The sequence below is a fragment of the Dermacentor andersoni genome, chromosome 1 (genome assembly GCF_023375885.2).
Source record: "Dermacentor andersoni chromosome 1, qqDerAnde1_hic_scaffold, whole genome shotgun sequence".
In the NCBI taxonomy this organism is placed as follows: Eukaryota; Metazoa; Arthropoda; class Arachnida; order Ixodida; family Ixodidae; genus Dermacentor; species Dermacentor andersoni.
Window position 1 is genome coordinate 318,814,012 of NC_092814.1, and position 17,087 is coordinate 318,831,098.

The window sequence follows — 17,087 nt, forward strand, 5'->3', positions numbered from 1 at the left end:
GCTCAAAAAAGACCCTGAAAGACATCCACAAAAGACCCTGCAAATAGAAACCAATAAATGTTTGGAATGATGATCATGATGAAGCAGACGGCGCGCTCTCCTGCACAACGATGTGTGCGTAGTGCCCGCGTGGGCACTTCTTGCCTTCTGGACGGGGAATGATACAATTGAACAATACGAGAATAACACAGCAATACAAGTCACTAGAAAGAGGTGATACGCCTTCGTAGGTGCAGGCTGCAGGCGCTACGGGGAGTCTGCAGATAGACAGGGAGGAATTCACGTTGACATCTTGCATTATTTGACTGCCCTGACCATTTCGCCACTTTGAACGCGCTGTACCTCTGTATAACAGTATGTGTGACATGTCTTAGCTTTAGCTCGGGAGCCCTCATCGTGTCATTGCAAAAGCCATTATATAGACACTTCCAGGCACATTTCCGCAGACACCCTCGCCATGATATTCCGTATAAAGTGGAAGTTCCATAACGGCGTGGCCGCGAGCTGCATTTTATAGGTGCAAGTGAGAGCGTGCAAGGATTAGCCGAAGATGGTTGCTCGATCTCACTCGTTCAAGGGTGGAAGGCGGGCAGCAAGCGCGCCGTCTTGCATCGTGCGCAAGGCACCGGGAGAGCGGCGAAGGAAGGAGAAGGCACGTTCTCCTCTGGCGGCGTCTGCGTATGGCACGGCTTAGAGCGGTCGCCCCGGCGCTATCGTGAAGGCGACAGGCAGTCGGTACTGTACATAGTCGTAGGTGTGCCAATGGCTGATGGTTTCGTGTGCGCGGTGCTTGCCCTGCTTAGTACGCGCTGAAGTGAGAGACAGCACGAAAGTCAATTCGCTCGCTGCATATGTCGCTCTTCGGGACGCCAACATTTTGACAGCGAGTGTCCGCGGTCACCTAGTGAGATGCGTTCATGTTTACCTATGCGCGCATAAAACCATTCTTGTTAATTTAGTTTATACGCGAATGTTTACAAGTTTACGGCCGATAAAAGTACTTACTATTGCTACGGAACAGCCGCCACAGTGTGCTTCAAATCGGCAACGAGCAACGGCGCGATCCTTCATTACGCGCCCTCATCGACCGTCTGGAGTCAACTCCTGGCGACGCCTCTCTCCGGATGTTTCTCCTTAAGGAGGGGACATTACACCGCCGTAATCTCGATCCACACGGCTTTGACCTTCTGCTCGTCATTCCATCGCACCTGCGTTCGACTGTCCTCCAGCAACTTCACGATGCTCCCTTAGCTGGACACTTGGGCGTATCACGCACATAGGACCGTGTACGCCGTCGATTCTTTTGGCCGGGTCTCGCCCGCTCCGTGCGGCGCTACGTTGCCGCTTGTGAGCCCTGTCAGCGCCGGAAGAAGCCCTCCACACCTCCAGCTGGATATCTCCAGCCCATCGACATCCCACCGGAGCCCTTTTTCCGTGTTGGTCTAGACCTGCTTGGACCGTTTCCTGTCTCGGGCTCCGGAAATAAATGGGTCGCCGTCGCTACCGATTATGCTACGCGGTACGCAATCACGAGAGCGCTCCCGACAAGTTGCGCTACTGACGTCGCTGACTTTCTGCTCCATGACATCATTTTAGTGCACGGTGCTCCGCGCCAATTACTCACTGACTGTGGCCGCAGCTTTCTGTCGGCAGTCGTCGAGGACATACTCCGCTCCTGCTCGACAAAGCACAAGTTCAGCACGTCCTACCACCCCCAGACCTACGGCCTCACGGAGCGCCTCAATCGAACCATCACCGACATGCTTTCCAAGTACGTTGCGACCGACCACCACGACTGGGATCTTCACTTACCATATGTGACGTTCGCGTATAATTCATCGCGTCACGACACCGCCGGCTATTCACCGTTCTATCTCCTATATGGCCGAGAACCCGTGTTGCCCTTGGACACTTTGCTGCCCTCGGCCACACGTTCCACCACTGAATACGCCCGCGACGCGATCGCACACGCCGACCACGCGCGCCAGCTCGCCCGCACCCGTCTCGAGGCCTCACAGGAGCATCAGAGATGCCTCTATGATTGCCACCGTCGTGACGTGCACTTTTCTCCGGGTTCTCTGGTGCTTCTCTGGTCACCCGTTCGCCGTGTGGGCCTTTCCGAAAAGCTGCTGTCGCGCTGCACAGGCCCTTACCGTGTGGTACGCCAAGTGACCGATGTCACGTATGAAATCATCCCCGCCGATCTCTCAGCGTCATCATCAGCTGCAAGTGACATCGTTCACGTGGCAAGACTAAAACCCTACCACACACCTTTCACCGCGGATGTGTAGATTAAGCACCGGGACGGTGCTTCTACAGCCGGGGGTGATGCTACGGAACAGCCGCCACAGTGTGGCTGCACTGAGGAGGACGAAGACGACGTGTGTGCCGGTTTGATATAGCGTCGCCATTTTGGCCTCCGTGAGCTTACCTGTAAATAAATTGTAAATAGTATTCGACTTCAGCTTCACGTAACACTATCTTCCCTCCGTATAGCAGCCTAATAATTTGCCATCGATATCGATGCTTCGCCTCGTGCGAAATTACCAGATTTCTTTTTACTCGGCAACCACAACAGTAATTTCGATGCGGTTTGTTGCATTTCAAAGAAAAAGGCAACATCAAGTGCAGTAAATACATTTCTTACTTACTCCGCCAGTGTTTATATAATGTTTTTATAACCTTTACTTGAATATGCCTCAGCCATCTGGAGCCCACATCAGAAAGAAATGACTACAAGGTTAGAAAAAGTTCAACGTCGTGCCGCGCGCTTTATATGCTCAAAGTACCGCCGTTTAGATTCCATCACACTGATGTTGCCGTCTTGTGAACTGGAAATACTAGAGGTACGAAGACAAAAAATTCGTCTCAAAGTGTTTTTAGTATACTACATGGACATTTAAAAATCAAGAAAGATGAGTATGCGCAACTTCCAGGAAAACGAAGCAGTTGTGTTAATCACCAATATGTTTTACGCCCATACTACGCCCGCTTGCCTTTTTTCCCTACGGTTAATGAATTTTGGGACGCGATACTAAGCTTTGTGGCTAATGCCAATGATGTTTGTCAATTTGAAAAATTGTGAAACATTTATTTTTGTGATTCCGCTGCCGCTTGATGCACCTGTATATTTGGTGTGCCTGTATTTAAAGCCCTCCCTCTAAGAACCCTCAGCAGAGGGTTGACATTATGAAGAAATAAATAAATATATAAATAATAATGTTCTATATCTTCAAAATACCAGAAAGCCACGCGCCATGTTTACAACTCTGTAATTCAGTATTTAAAACCAATATTACCAATCACTAAACTTCACCTAATAATACGCATAGACCAGATAAACGTGATATGTGACACACCTTCCCGAACTATACCACTATTTTTATTATGAATTTCACAAGACACTTGTAAACATTGTAATAATTTCACGTAGCCTCTGTTTTCATATATCACGTTTGCCCGCTTTATACGCTCTAAGAAATGCACTTGATAGAAGCGCGTTGTCTGTTCTTGCTGTAGAATTATGGGCGACATTGCTCCGATTCATAAAAGCGGGCCCCGTGACAGTGTCATAAACTATAGACCTATATCCTTAACATCTGTGTGTTGCAAAACCCTGGAGCACATAATTTACACGAACATCTTTTCCCACCTTCAAAACAACAGTTTCTTTGTTCCTTACCAACACGGGTTTACTGCTGGTCACTCATGCGTAACTCAGTTAGCGGAATTTACCCATGACATATTCACATCATTTGACAAAGGTTTACAAACAGACTGCATACTATTAGATTTCCAGAAAACGTTTGACAAAGTGTCCCATGTTTTCTTACTTCATAAGCTTTCACTTCTTGGTTTACCAGAAAAAATACTTTATTGGCTCAAGATCTACTTGACAGGTCGTTTAGAAAGAGTGGTAATTAATGGCACAGAATCAGAATATGCATGCGTATCTCCTGGCGTTCCGCAGGGTTCCGTCTTAGGTCCTCTTTTATTTCTTATAAATATAAATGACATTGGCACAGGAATCACCTCGAAAATCCGGCTGTACGCAGATGATTGCGTCCTTTACAGAGAAATTAATAATGGTTCCGACCGCGTAGCATTACAGACAGACCTAAATAAGATTTCTTCATGGTGTGACAGGTGGCTTACGTCCCTCAACATCTCAAAATGTAAGCATATTTGTTTCACCCGCAAGCCGCAACCAATCCGTACACAGTATTACTTGAACGGCTCCCCTTTATCAGAAACACGCGAAGCTAAATACTTAGGTGTCACATTTTCCGCCGATCTGACATGGAATCGTCACATTCAAAGCATCACTTTAAAAGCAGGGCGAGTACTTAATTTTATCAAACGGAACTTTAGGCACGCGCCACTAGATGTCAAGAGAACACTTTACCTAAGCAACGTTCGCCCGATTCTCGAATACGCGTCTGTTGTGTGGGACCCGCATACACAAATTCTTGTGAATAGCTTAGAAGGGATACAGAAACGTGTGGCCCGTTTCATAACCTGCATTTACTCCTTTCCAAGCAGCATCACAGAAATAAATCGGCACATATATTTGGAAGATCTTTCACTACGCCGCGTTGTTTCCCGCCTCTCTTTCCTTCGAGATATCGTCTTCAATCGCACACCACTAAACAAAGAGACTTATCTACAACCACCAACATACATATCCGGGCGCCGCGACCACTTAAGATAAAAGAAATATGCGCGCGCACAACAACATACCAAAACTCCTTTTTTTCCCCGTACAATACACGAATGGAACCTGCTGCCTCCTGAGCTAATTGAAGTTGCTTCTGATGTCTCATTCCCCACTGCTCTCCAAGCATATATTTGCAGATAAAAATGCACTCGCCATTTGAAATCTTCTTTCATGTTTATGTTTTGCAATGTTGGCTAGCGTGCTGTGACAATGAGTGTATCTTCTTACCTGGGCGAAACTTGTTCTTTGTGCTGTCTCATGCGATCCCTCAGAATGTAGCATGTATGATTGGTATTGTACCCATGGTCTGAAGTGTTTAACCTTTTAAGAGTGTGCATTCTCTTAGTTTATATTGATTCTCTGTCCTCCCTACTGTAATTCGCAATGGGCGAAGTAGGTACGCAAATAAATAAATAAATAAATAGATGTGTAAAATTTGCGTGTGTGTATATTTTTTGGACACACCCGTTCTCATCAATCATGTTTAGAAATATGCACAGCCATAATTTGATATTGTGCTTCCCGAACTAGATAGCCTGAAACTTTATCTAATAAATACAACAAGTATTGCCCAAATCTAAACAGCGGTTGTCTCATAAAAGTATTTCAGCGTTTGACATGCCTTTCAATACGGAAATCCCAATAGTCAACATGCGTTGTGTCGACCCCCTCCCCCCCTTTTTTTTTACTGACTGCCGGTTTTATAAATGGTTTTATAATGTTTAACAGTCTCGGAAGAGAACAGCAATTTGCAATAGGTAGCTAGGCACTGGAAGTGGTAAGGGAATACATCTAGTTAGGACAGGTAGTGACTGCGGATCCGGACCATGAGACTGAAATAATCAGAAGAATAAGAATGGGCTGGGGTGCGTTTGGCAGGCATTCTAAGATCATGAACAGAAGGTTGCCATTATCCCTCAAGAGAAAAGTTTATAACAGCTGTCTATTACCAGAACTCACGTACGGGGCAGAAACCAGGAGGCTTACGAAAAGGGTTCTACTTAAATATAGGACGACGCAACGAGCTATGGAAAGAAGAATGATGGGTGTAACGTTAAGGGATAAGAAAAGAGCAGATTGGGTGAGGGAACAAACGCGAGTTAATGACATCTTAGTTCAAATCAAGAAAAAGAAATGGGCATGGGCAGGACATGTAATGAGGCGGGAAGATAACCGATGGTCGTTAAGGGTTACGTACTGGATTCCAAGGGAAGGGAAGCGTAGCAGGGGGCGGCAGAAGGTTAGGTGGGCGGATGAGATTAAGAAGTTTGTAGGGAGGACGTGGCCACAATTAGTACATCACCGGGTTTGTTGGAGAAGTATGGGAGAGGCCTTTGCCCTGCAGTGGGCGTAACCAGGTTGTTGTTGATGATGATGATATTGACGATGATGATGACGCTGATGATGATGGTGGTGGTGGTGGTTTTATAAACTCTTATTTCAGCTAATTTCACTCATGGCTAGAGGTCGCAAGTGGGCCAAAATAGAATGTATCAGCAAAACGCCATGACTCGCTAAGCAACGTTCTGAAATGGAAGAGAGGAAAAAGAAGAACGACACGGAGGCCACGCCCTCGCGCGCTGGCACGCGAGGCCCACGCGCAAAGGAGAATCTCTCTCCCGCTTTCGAACACGCAGCTCATCGTGGCGGACGCGCTTGGAACGATCGCAGAAAGGAACGGCATCGTCCTACTACCTGTCATGGGGATCGGTGCACCTGGCGGCATGGAAATCCACCGTATCCTCCAAGGCTCCCTGTCAACCATCTCGGAAGAGACGCCATCCCGCAAGACGCCTTCCTCGTTTGCACTCGCCGCACTTCCAGATGCGGCCAAGGATGACGTGTCTTACGTGTTCGGCAACTTGGCCATCCAGGACGTCCTCCCAGACAATCGGGACCTTGTGCTCAAGCCGTGGTCCAAGGTCGACGAACGCAATTGCGGCAGCCTCACAGGACATTACAGCAGGCTGTTCCCGAGGACCGAGTGGTACCCGCTCGTTGATATGGGCGTCAAGGACACCGTGGCTCAGTGTGACACCATGCAACTACCATGGACCGTGCAAAGAGCCTGGCACCAGATGGTGGTAGCCTCGAGGGTCACCGTTCGCCTTCTAATATACAGGTAACGAATAATTCGGTATTTTCTAATACATATATCAGGACCACTGCGAACATCCACAGTGGACAAATTTTATTTTCTTTCTATAGTGTTGTCAAAATCCAATGGACGGATTGTTTTGCCTCGCAAAAAAAAAAAAAAAAAGACGGCGTGTAACTTGTTGAGGAGTACACAGTAGCACAAATTAGTAATACCTCTGATATAGCAATTGGCTATGTAGCGCATTATTCAGCTTGTATTGCGCAATAACACGATCGATGGGCGAGATTGTACACGTTGTAACACGTTAAGCTAACAGACGGTTTTTGTATGGTTGGAATGAATTCACTTTCATAACAGTACGCTTAATATTAGAACATTTACGATATTTAAAGAAATCAAATGCGTCGGATGCCGCACACATTGCACACTTGCGCAATGTTTAAATGCCCAAATGATTATTAAGCGAATTCATTATATGTCCCTTTAAATTAGTCTCTCGCACGATTAGCCGACACATCTATGTGCGGTTATTCAGCATCTGCAACTATGCGTTGATCGTGGTCAATTTCGGAGGAAGAGTATGCAACTTCCACCAATGTTGCTGCTTTGACACGTCTGTTGCTGATTAGCCGTAACGTTGGCGTGCGTTCTATCGTCTGCGTTTTCACCAGCATTGGTTGCTTATTGACTTTGGTGTTGTGCTTTAAGCACGAGGTAGTCGAATCAAATCCCGGACGCGGCAGCCGAATTTCAGTGGGGGCGAAATGCGAAAACGCCCATGTACTGTGCATTGGGTGCTCTGTAAAAATCTCCAGGTGGTTGAAATTAATCTGTAGACTGTAGAATTAATCTGTATATCTGCAGTTTCTTGCACTACGCCGTGCCTTATAATCAGATCGGAATTATGGCGCGTAAAACCGCAGAATTTCATTTTATCCTCGATGCATTGCCGCTGGTAAAACGCCATATGCATCGCGAAATTCACGACGATGCGTAGCTGCTTCAAGTTACATTGCTTTATATAATTCGAGGTGTCTACGCTATTGTCTCTGCTGGAATCCTTCATTTCGAAAGTGAGGAGATCCAATCGAAATTCATTGGAACGGAGAGTATTTGTTGCTTTGCATGCAATATATCGGGAATTTCATTTTTGTTGCATTTTAATGAAACACGTTAGAATCTCCGGACTCTCTGAGGACGATTCTTAAATTAAGTAGTCCATGTTAAGTTCAACAATAGCAATTACAACGAAAAAAAAAAGAACGATATCGCAGTTAGGTAAGCTTATGTAAACGCTGATAAAATAAAGTGGATAAAGATTATATTTTAGAAACCGCTCTGTAAAACAACGCTAATTTGTGGGTTGGACTAATGCAAACGAATAGTAAATACTGGAACAACTTAAGATAAGCTATAAATTCCCAGGGCAGATTTATCCGTTTCAGGTAACCGTGATAACAGGAACGGCATACAAAAAAATGGAGAAATCTTTTTGCTGCAGAGTTAAGAATTCGTTAACTTTGTGCAAAATTTTTACGAACGCATTTGAAATATTTTTGTACACGCGTTTACGCTTCAAATGAACATGTGGGCTCACTCAGTCCGTCATATTCCGCTATATGCCGTAAATATAGCCAATTTCATCGCTTAATCCTCACGTCCCAAGGCCAAGCAAGGAGTTACGATCCAGGGCATCGAATGGATTTGTGCGAATTCGGCAATGTCTCGCATCGGCACTTGTCTGGGAGAAGGAAGATAAAGCCTGCGGAAAGGGCAATTATTGCTATTCTTCTACAAAAAGACTGGAGAAGGAACGAAGAACACGATATGTGCCAAAGAGAACCCCTCCGCAAATTGGGAGTTTCTTATCACCTACGCGTGAATATATCGTCTATCATTATTATTTATCCATTCGTTCCTTCGTAGGGTTGCTTTCCAAGCTGATTTCAACTCTCCTCACAGCTAGATGACATCACTTGTTTGGATAGAATTGTTTCAGGAAGGGTTCCAGCCTATGGGCCAAGAAATTAGCACGGTTGCATAGAATAATAATAATAATAATAATAATAATAATAATAATAATAATAATAATAATAATAATAATAATAATAATAATAGTAATAATAATAATAATAGCCACGAGAACAACATATGCAACAACATTTTTGGGTGCGTGCTAAATTGGACCTCCTGTTTATATACAATGCCGCCGTCTGCTACCATAAAAATTGCGTAAGAATCAAAACGGCAATTAAATAACTAAGAAACGCGCATTGAGACATTTTTTTATCCCAAAGGGTAGCTTTCCCGACACCACACTAAGTCACATAGAGAAAAGCGGGGAATAAAAGTATGAAGTTGAGGTTTTTGCCCGTTTATGAAGAGAATGCCAAAATTGAACACAACAAAAGTGCTCGATTTCTTTATTGTTCGTTTTCTTTTTGGTTGGAATGAAGGCGTGCCTGAATAAATCAAGTCGAATAAAAGAACGCTAACCTTGAGTACCGCTCCTTGAGCACTTTTCGATCGTGCCTTAAAAACAAGTTTTAAACACAAGGGAAAAGACCAATTCCTGGAACTCACAGAATAACGTTTTTGCAATCCATAAAACCTTTTCGGTATGGTTAGGATGAGTTATAATAAATTATGGTGTATCTTAAAACATGGCAGTTGGATTTTCATAACTAACATTACTGTGCGTATTCAGCACAATGTTTCTTGCTAACCGGATGGGTGATCACATCGTTAGTGTTTTGATTCGGAAGGCGCTGGTTACTTAGTATAAATCAGCACACGTTTCGTGAGACGAGCTGCAGCGTTCCTCGGAGCCTTGCTTGACGAATGTGCAGTTCAACGTCAGTGTTCAGAGTCGTCATGTGTTGTCAACGCAGTGCGCAACATCCGAGTATGCTTGGAGCGGAGGCGGCCGCGACCATGAGTGGCCGGTTCGTCGAATGCGACCACGTGCCTTCTGCCGAGTACCGCCTCGACGTCTTCGGCTGCAGGCTACGCATCCACCCACGTGACACGCTGCCGTGCGCGTCGACGATGCTGAACGCCTTCAAGGCTGAGAGCAACGGCGACACGTACGGCGTGGCTGGACCGAGCAGCTGCATTTGGAGGCTACACGCGAGGTAGGCCAAACACCAGTCCAGCTAAAACACCGCAGTCAATGTGCGCCCTCTTTTATTAGTATCCCATTTACGCCATCTTATCTCGTAAGAGACGCCGTGATTGTAGGTCACATATATGCTCGTGTAAGTCAAGGTGTCACGATGGAGTACTGCCTAGGTCTGTTTGAGGTAATCATGTAGCGTAATCTCTCAACGTGAAATATACGTTCAGCGAAGGGATTGTAGCAGTTTCCTCAAATACCGATGTGGGAGCTTGTAGAGGGGCACGTAGCCTGTTCGTTAGTACCCTGTTCTGGGCAATTTGGCCTTACAGTCAAAGCTGTTAGGAGATAGAAAGATAATGTATAAATATACGGAATGTGAAGAGCAAATTTCTCGTTCGCATAATCAGCCTTTTCTTTCAATCACATCAAACTTGATATCTTAGAAAAAAAAGATACAAGAAAAAAAAGCTGCGCCAAGTCTACAACTTAAACGATATATAGACGATATATTTGTAAAGGCTGCATGTATTGAGTCATAAAGCGGACAGCACCATTGCTAACCTTTCGTGAATTCATGTGTGGCTTCTCTATGGACACCTGACCCATATACATCTACCATGAAAAAGGCACAATATAACAGGGGTAATAGATGCGTGAAAGTTCGTACGAAATTACGTGTTATAGATAAAAGGCTTGCTTTTATCTATGACGTGCAGGATGAGAAATAGAAGTACGACACACTCGCCGTAATTGCTTAGTGGCTACGGTGATGGGCTGCTAAGCATGAGGAAGCAGGATCGAATCCCTGTCACGGCGGACGAATTTCGACGGGGGCGAAATGGGAAAACACCCGTGTACTTAGATTAGGTGCACATTAAAGAAACCCTCGCGGTCCAAACTTCCGGAGTGCTCCACTAGGGCGCGCCTTATAATCAGGTCGTTGTTTTGGCACGTAAACCCCCATAAATTATTTTATTTTAGAAATACCGTAAGCATACAACTGATATGTAAATATTTGGAAAAGAAAGAAACAAGCAGGCCAACTTAAGAATGAAGCGATGGAGAAAGTGTTGCAGCGCGTTGTCGGTCCGCTTTTGCCTCGAAATCTGTAGTCTTCCGTGAGACCAGTAGCTAGACCATGTGGTGGTCAAGGATGGTCTTACAAAGATAGTATCGCCCTGTGGAGGCTACGAGTCACTGTCACTGTGTCCTCAAAGGAGCGAAAGAATAGCAAAGTTGTTAGCCACCCGACTGTAGAACGAAGCGATGAAGGAACCGCAAGCATGTTTCTCAGCCTAGGCGATGTGCCTTGGCTGACATCCGGTTCCCGATGTCAACAGCCACATGCACAGCGTATAATGTGGCTGCACTGAAGACATTAGAAAGTGGAAGAAAACGCGCCACGCAGGAGAACGCGTCACAAAGTGATTAGGTTCTCTTATACGAGGCATATATTGCGCAACTGATTTGCCCCGTCATTAGTCTTGAGAAAATCCAGAATCTCAGCTGAGTGACCAGTCCCTCGTGCAGATATATACATCTGGATGCCGATGGAAAAGTGAGCCCTGACTCATACTCTGCGCCCCCCGAAGCGTCGAGGGCGCTTCGAAACTCAAGTATTCAAAACGAAATGACACTGTATGTCCCGTTTAAAGCCCTGCCGCAAAGAAGTTTCAACTTGGTTACTTTGATTTTAAATGGCTAGCACCAGGCTATCATAGCAGTGTTGGCAAAGATTACCTGGTAAATTCCACGTTTCTTTTTTTTTTTTGTATTAGATCCCACAAGTAGCCGCCAATCCCAAACCACGGCCAGCGATATTTCAATTGTGCCCGGGTGATGCCTAAACTCTGAGATTTTGCCAAAGAGTCAAGCGAGTGCGGTCTCAGTGATTTGAGGTCTGCGCCATTACAGCGAGTAAGAGGCGTTCTTGTCGGTTTCGCTGTGGAAAAGGCTTAGTTTTCTTGATACAAACAGGCCTAATTGTATTTCAAATATACTATTTTGAACGAACAATGGTTTTAACCGCGCTTGTCTAAACAAGGGTATTTTTACAGTCCGAAGTTTTGATGCGGTTGTTCTTCAAATGAAATGGCAAATTAGTAAGTCGTTAAGGTAAAATAATGTATCGTTCGTCTAAGAGGCAGTGAAGTCGGATGAATCCTTTTGTGAAAGGAATGCCTAGCACAAATTTGTTATTTCTTACATTTTGCTTGTCTTCGCTTCAGTTGGTCCTGACCTACCCAAAGATCACGGGGCGCAATATCGTGAAAATATTCCAAATAATTATATTCCATTTCTGCAATCAGGCCTCGACGATTGCTCGAAATTTTTTCGGGCCACCCCCACTTCGATTGTCTGTCACGTGATATGTCAGGAAGACTCTTCAACCCATATGACGTATTATGATTGATTAGACCGAACAAACGAAAAATACCCATTTCGGATTCTGCGCCTTTTTCACCATCAGCCGTCCGCTATTAGTCAAATGTGTTTGGAATGTGCCCACTTCGTCTGCTGGTCCCGAAATGTCACAAAACCACAAAAATTCGCCACTGCAAAGTGACGTAACAAAATTAAATTTTTTTCGAAATAGCTGGAGACTCACCGGTTGCGAAATGAATAAATGATGGCTCCCCGCCGATTGTTTCGGCACTGGATGCTCGGACCTGCAGTGGAGAATTGATTTACATGTGTATAATATGTCTTGAGTGGCAGATGATGCTTTCGAGCCAATTCGGCACCCACGTGCGTGACTAAAATTGTACGGAAAAGGGATTGCCGAGAAAATTCATTTCCTCCTGTATCTGTGAATGCAGAATGAAATTAAAGAGTTCAGTCCAAACTTGGCAATACGAGTTTTCTAGTGCACTCATTAGTTTGCGTTTACGCATGTTAATTACGAAGAAATTCCGTCTTGTTGGCGACCCTGTGATCCGCATGCTTTTTCCACGGGTACGCGACATTGCTCTACCACCTTTATTATCCTTAGGGTTCGTTTAAGCGGCATTTTTACCCTCCCATAGCATGTTCCCACATTCTTCTACCACAAAGCGAAAGCTAAGCAAAACGAAGCGGATCAATCGCCGACGCCGGCTCTGCCACCACGTCCGGTTCTATACTTTCACGGCGGTAGTTCGGCCCCACTGAAACACTCTCCACTTCTATGTACTCCTCTGCACTAGTCCGCTAATTAGACAAGAAAAATGTGCCATGGTTGGCTATGCTATTCCCTCCAGAAGCAAACCAATGTGACGTCCTATAACTACGAGAGCTTTCCATTGACCTCTGTAAACAACACCACGGGTCACCGAACTATGCTTGTGTCGACGGTTACGTAAATATGACGTCAAGAGATTGGAATAAAAACACATTGGAATAGATTTACTTTATTGGGCCCCCGTTTGCTATTTCACTTCTCTGAAGCAATTATAGAGGCCTGTATAAGCGGCGTTCGAGCAACGTATGTTGCTTGCTCTCAGTGGCGGGGCAAAATTCCGCGTTTTAGGTGCATTGCGGGCATGAAATGGCAAAGTAGCTTTTCTTTGTCTTTATGTTTTTACATACGTAGCACAAAGACGCATGTATGTACCTAGGTATGTTGTCGAAGGAACACACTCTTACAATGAACGCGAATAATTATTAAATATGCAACAGATTGCTACGACTTTTCCAAAGCAATATATTAAACAATATTTCAACAGCAACACTGTAAAAAAAATAATAGAAGTGAGGTTTGAGTTTTTGTTTCCATGCTCTGGTGCGAGACTGTAGAACTAAGTCGTGTCTGTCTGAAAAAAAAATAAATACCGTGGAAGTAAAGACCTACCCGCTTCACATGCAGCGATAGGAGCGTGCGATTAAACCACTGGGCCTCTGCTTCCGACGGTGCAACAATAAGCTTTGGATTAAGAAGGTGCCATGGGAGATTGTACGACTGTGTTTCCAGAATCGCTTTCGAGAACAGCGCTACGATGAGTGCGGAGAGTTGAGCCAGGCATCAATCAAAAGATCTTTTCGGACTACATAGAACTTATACTACATTGACAAGGAAGGTGTACAATCAGTGCATTTTACCAGTGCTGACTTATGGGGCAGAGATTCCCAAGCTGACAAAGAAACTTGAGGACAAGTTGAGGACCGCGCAAAGAGCGATGGAACGAAGATTGCTAGGCATAACGTCAAGAGACAGAAAGAGAGCGGTTTGGATCGGAGAGCAAACGGGTATTTACGATATTCTAATTGACATCAAGAGTAAGGAATGGAGCTGGGCAGGTCATGTAATGCGAAGTTTAGATAACCGTTTTACCATTAGGGTTTCAGAACAGGTACTAAGAAAAGACAAACGCAGTCGAGGACGACAGAAGACTAGGTCGAGCGATGAAATTAGGAAATTCGCGGGCGCTAATTGGAATCGCTTGGCGCAGGACAGGGGTAGTTGGAGATCGCAGGGAGAGGCATTCGTCCTGCAGTGGACATAAAAAGGCTGATGATGCTGCTGATTATGATTATTATGGTGGTGATGATGATGATGATGATGATGATGATGATGATGTACCCTCTATATCGACAGGTGCCTTAGTTTTATTAGTGACTGTTTTTGCCTAAAAAATCGAGGCAAGTGTTTCGTCATTTCCATAGGCTTCCAAAGCTGGATCTTTAACGCCTGTGAGAACGAAATTCCTGCTTCAGACAGCCTAATCGCTGCATTTCTCTCGTTTGGCTTGTTTTATAGAACGTCTCTGTCACCTGCCTTTTGCAATATTCGCCCTGTGCCTTCAGGTATTGATGAAAAACCTGCTCGTTCTAAAGAAAACGCACAAGCTTCGCCCAGCGGCCGTTTGGGGCGCTAGCTGTTACGTGTCCAGATGAGCTGCCTATATAAGAAAGCTACGCGATTAAGAAAAATTCATCCAGGTTCGCGGATCAAAACCAGTACCAACGCCTTTCCGGTGTGGTCTTTCAACCATCTGAGATAACGAGGGGGCCAGCTTAAGTACACGCAGCCTGAAGACTGATCAAGCGACAAACCGAAACACGTGGATTCGGGTGGATGACAATTTTCCTTTTGCTGAACCTTCCTCCACCTTGCGCGCTTCTGTAGAACTGATTTCCGATGTTTTCTATCAGCGCGCTTATACATGTCGATTAATTCACCTTCCTGCTTCCATCTGCTAACTTACTCTTTTAACTCAGACGGTAGAAAGACCGCCAATGAAAGGCGTTAGTCACGAGGTCGATCTCTCCGGACCAGGACGAACTTTTCATAAGCTGAGAAGTTTTGTTTCAGAAAAATGCTAAAGGGTCTCCTTTAAAGCGTCATACTTTAGTTAAACTTAAAATGAACAGTGAAAACTAGCTATCAGAAAGCGAAATTTAATTTAGCTACCAATTTTTTTTAATTCTGAAAAAATTCGGAATTTCAGGTCGATGACAATTTTCTCTTTCATGAGCCTTCCTCCATCTTGCGCGCTTCCGACAATTGAGTTTCCATGTCCGAAAAGCTCTTCAACGCCTATTTCTCTTCCATTGCTAATACGCTATACATATCGCAGAAAGCATTAGACATTGTGTTTTATTTCACCGTTAAGGGTTAGGTGAGGGAGTGGTTGAAGTAATTCGAATAGTATACGACCTCGTCTATGTTTTCGTACGCTGCTGTTGTGTATTACAAGCCCTGTCTCTTCTTCTACAGGCACGCTCTCTAAAGATTCTTCAGCAGATAACGATTCCTTTGGCAGACCTCCTTCATATAGACAAACCTTCTTTCCTAGATGTGTAAAACAGAAATGTTCTGAAGAGATTGAAAGTATCGTAGCTACTTTGAAGTCTATTCGGTTAATTGCGCAGAACACATCATTAGCAGCTTCACACGAGCTCAAACCATCAAAATGTTCTTTTCCTGGATAGAGTATACGTTCACTTGCTGTAACAAATTTTAAAATTTTTCGTTTGCTAAGAGGACATTGACTCTCCTCGTGGCTGAGTCACAAACAATTGGCATCGTTTTCCTTCTTCCATCAGGTTCGGCCCGAACGGAGCAGACGGCAGCACGACAATCCCGACAGCAGGGTCCATCGCCCACGTGTGGCTGCCGTCTGCTCGGCTGCACCTCGTCGCAGCTGCAGCGACACAACAGCCACAAGCTCTGCAGGCGGCCTTACTGCCACATCAGCTGCGCGTATCCAAGCTGAGTCGCTGACCGTGCGTTCTCTCCTGACCACGTGACCAGCGACTTCAAAGTGCATTCGTATGGCTGGCACGATGGCCACACCAGACGTACGGTAGAGCAGTGCCGGCTGCCCTGCGTTCACCCGATGGCCACATTGCGCAGGGTTTGGCGAGGACGTCCTCGGCAACCGCTGCGAGCTAGTCGCCGTGTCGCTATCCCGCGACGATAGTGCAACGAAACTGTGGCGCTGCTTGCCGGTAGTGGGTGCACTTCTTTTTCGTAACTTTTTACATTTCTTTCAGTGTATTTGTGCGAAATTAGTGTTGTCACATGTATTTAAAATACAGTTTTTTGCGATCGAAATATGTTGCTATGTTGATTCCTTGAGCGTGGTATTTGTGGGCGATGGTAATAGGCGAAATTGAATGAACCATGGCACTCTATTTCTCACTGTCGTTCTGATTTTTTTTTTTTTATGGCTATACCGTTCAAAAGCTACGACGTGATCTCGACAAGGCTGCTTTGTTACATGGTGGCCAGAGCAGACAAGTGGTTATGTTCGTGTGCTCAGCTGTCATATCCTGCAATGTAATCGCATCCACGGAAGCACAGGGCTCTCTGGAATTGCATGCCGCTGTGCTCGAAACGTAGTCCTTCTAAAGGGGCCAGGATTCAGCCTTCCCTTTTTAAGGATTGCTTGGGGGATACCCGCAAGATACGAACACATACTCTCATGCATACAGAGAAATATGTTCGAATCGCTCATACCTAAGAGGGACTTGCGGACGGCAACTTCTGACGAGGTAATGGTTGCGAAGATGAAGTAGAAGCACGAGAACATGATTACCCATGTTATTATTATTATTATTATGATTATTATTATTATTATTATTATTATTATTATTATTATTATTATTATTATTATTATTATTATTATTATTATTATTATTATTATTATTATTATTATTATCACAAGTTT

At 44.9% G+C, this 17,087-nt stretch overlaps 1 protein-coding gene across 1 annotated transcript; it reads left to right on the top strand.

Annotated features, from left to right (window-relative positions):
• The first annotated feature begins 6,262 nt into the window (after nt 1–6,262).
• Nucleotides 6,263–16,963, top strand: LOC140215341 (uncharacterized). The gene is made up of 3 exons (XM_072285940.1): nt 6,263–6,839; nt 9,710–9,952; nt 15,961–16,963. Exons 1-3 carry the CDS (start codon nt 6,418–6,420, stop codon nt 16,136–16,138), a joined length of 843 nt encoding a protein of 280 aa, XP_072142041.1. The 5' UTR covers nt 6,263–6,417; the 3' UTR covers nt 16,139–16,963.
• The last annotated feature ends 124 nt before the right edge of the window (nt 16,964–17,087 follow it).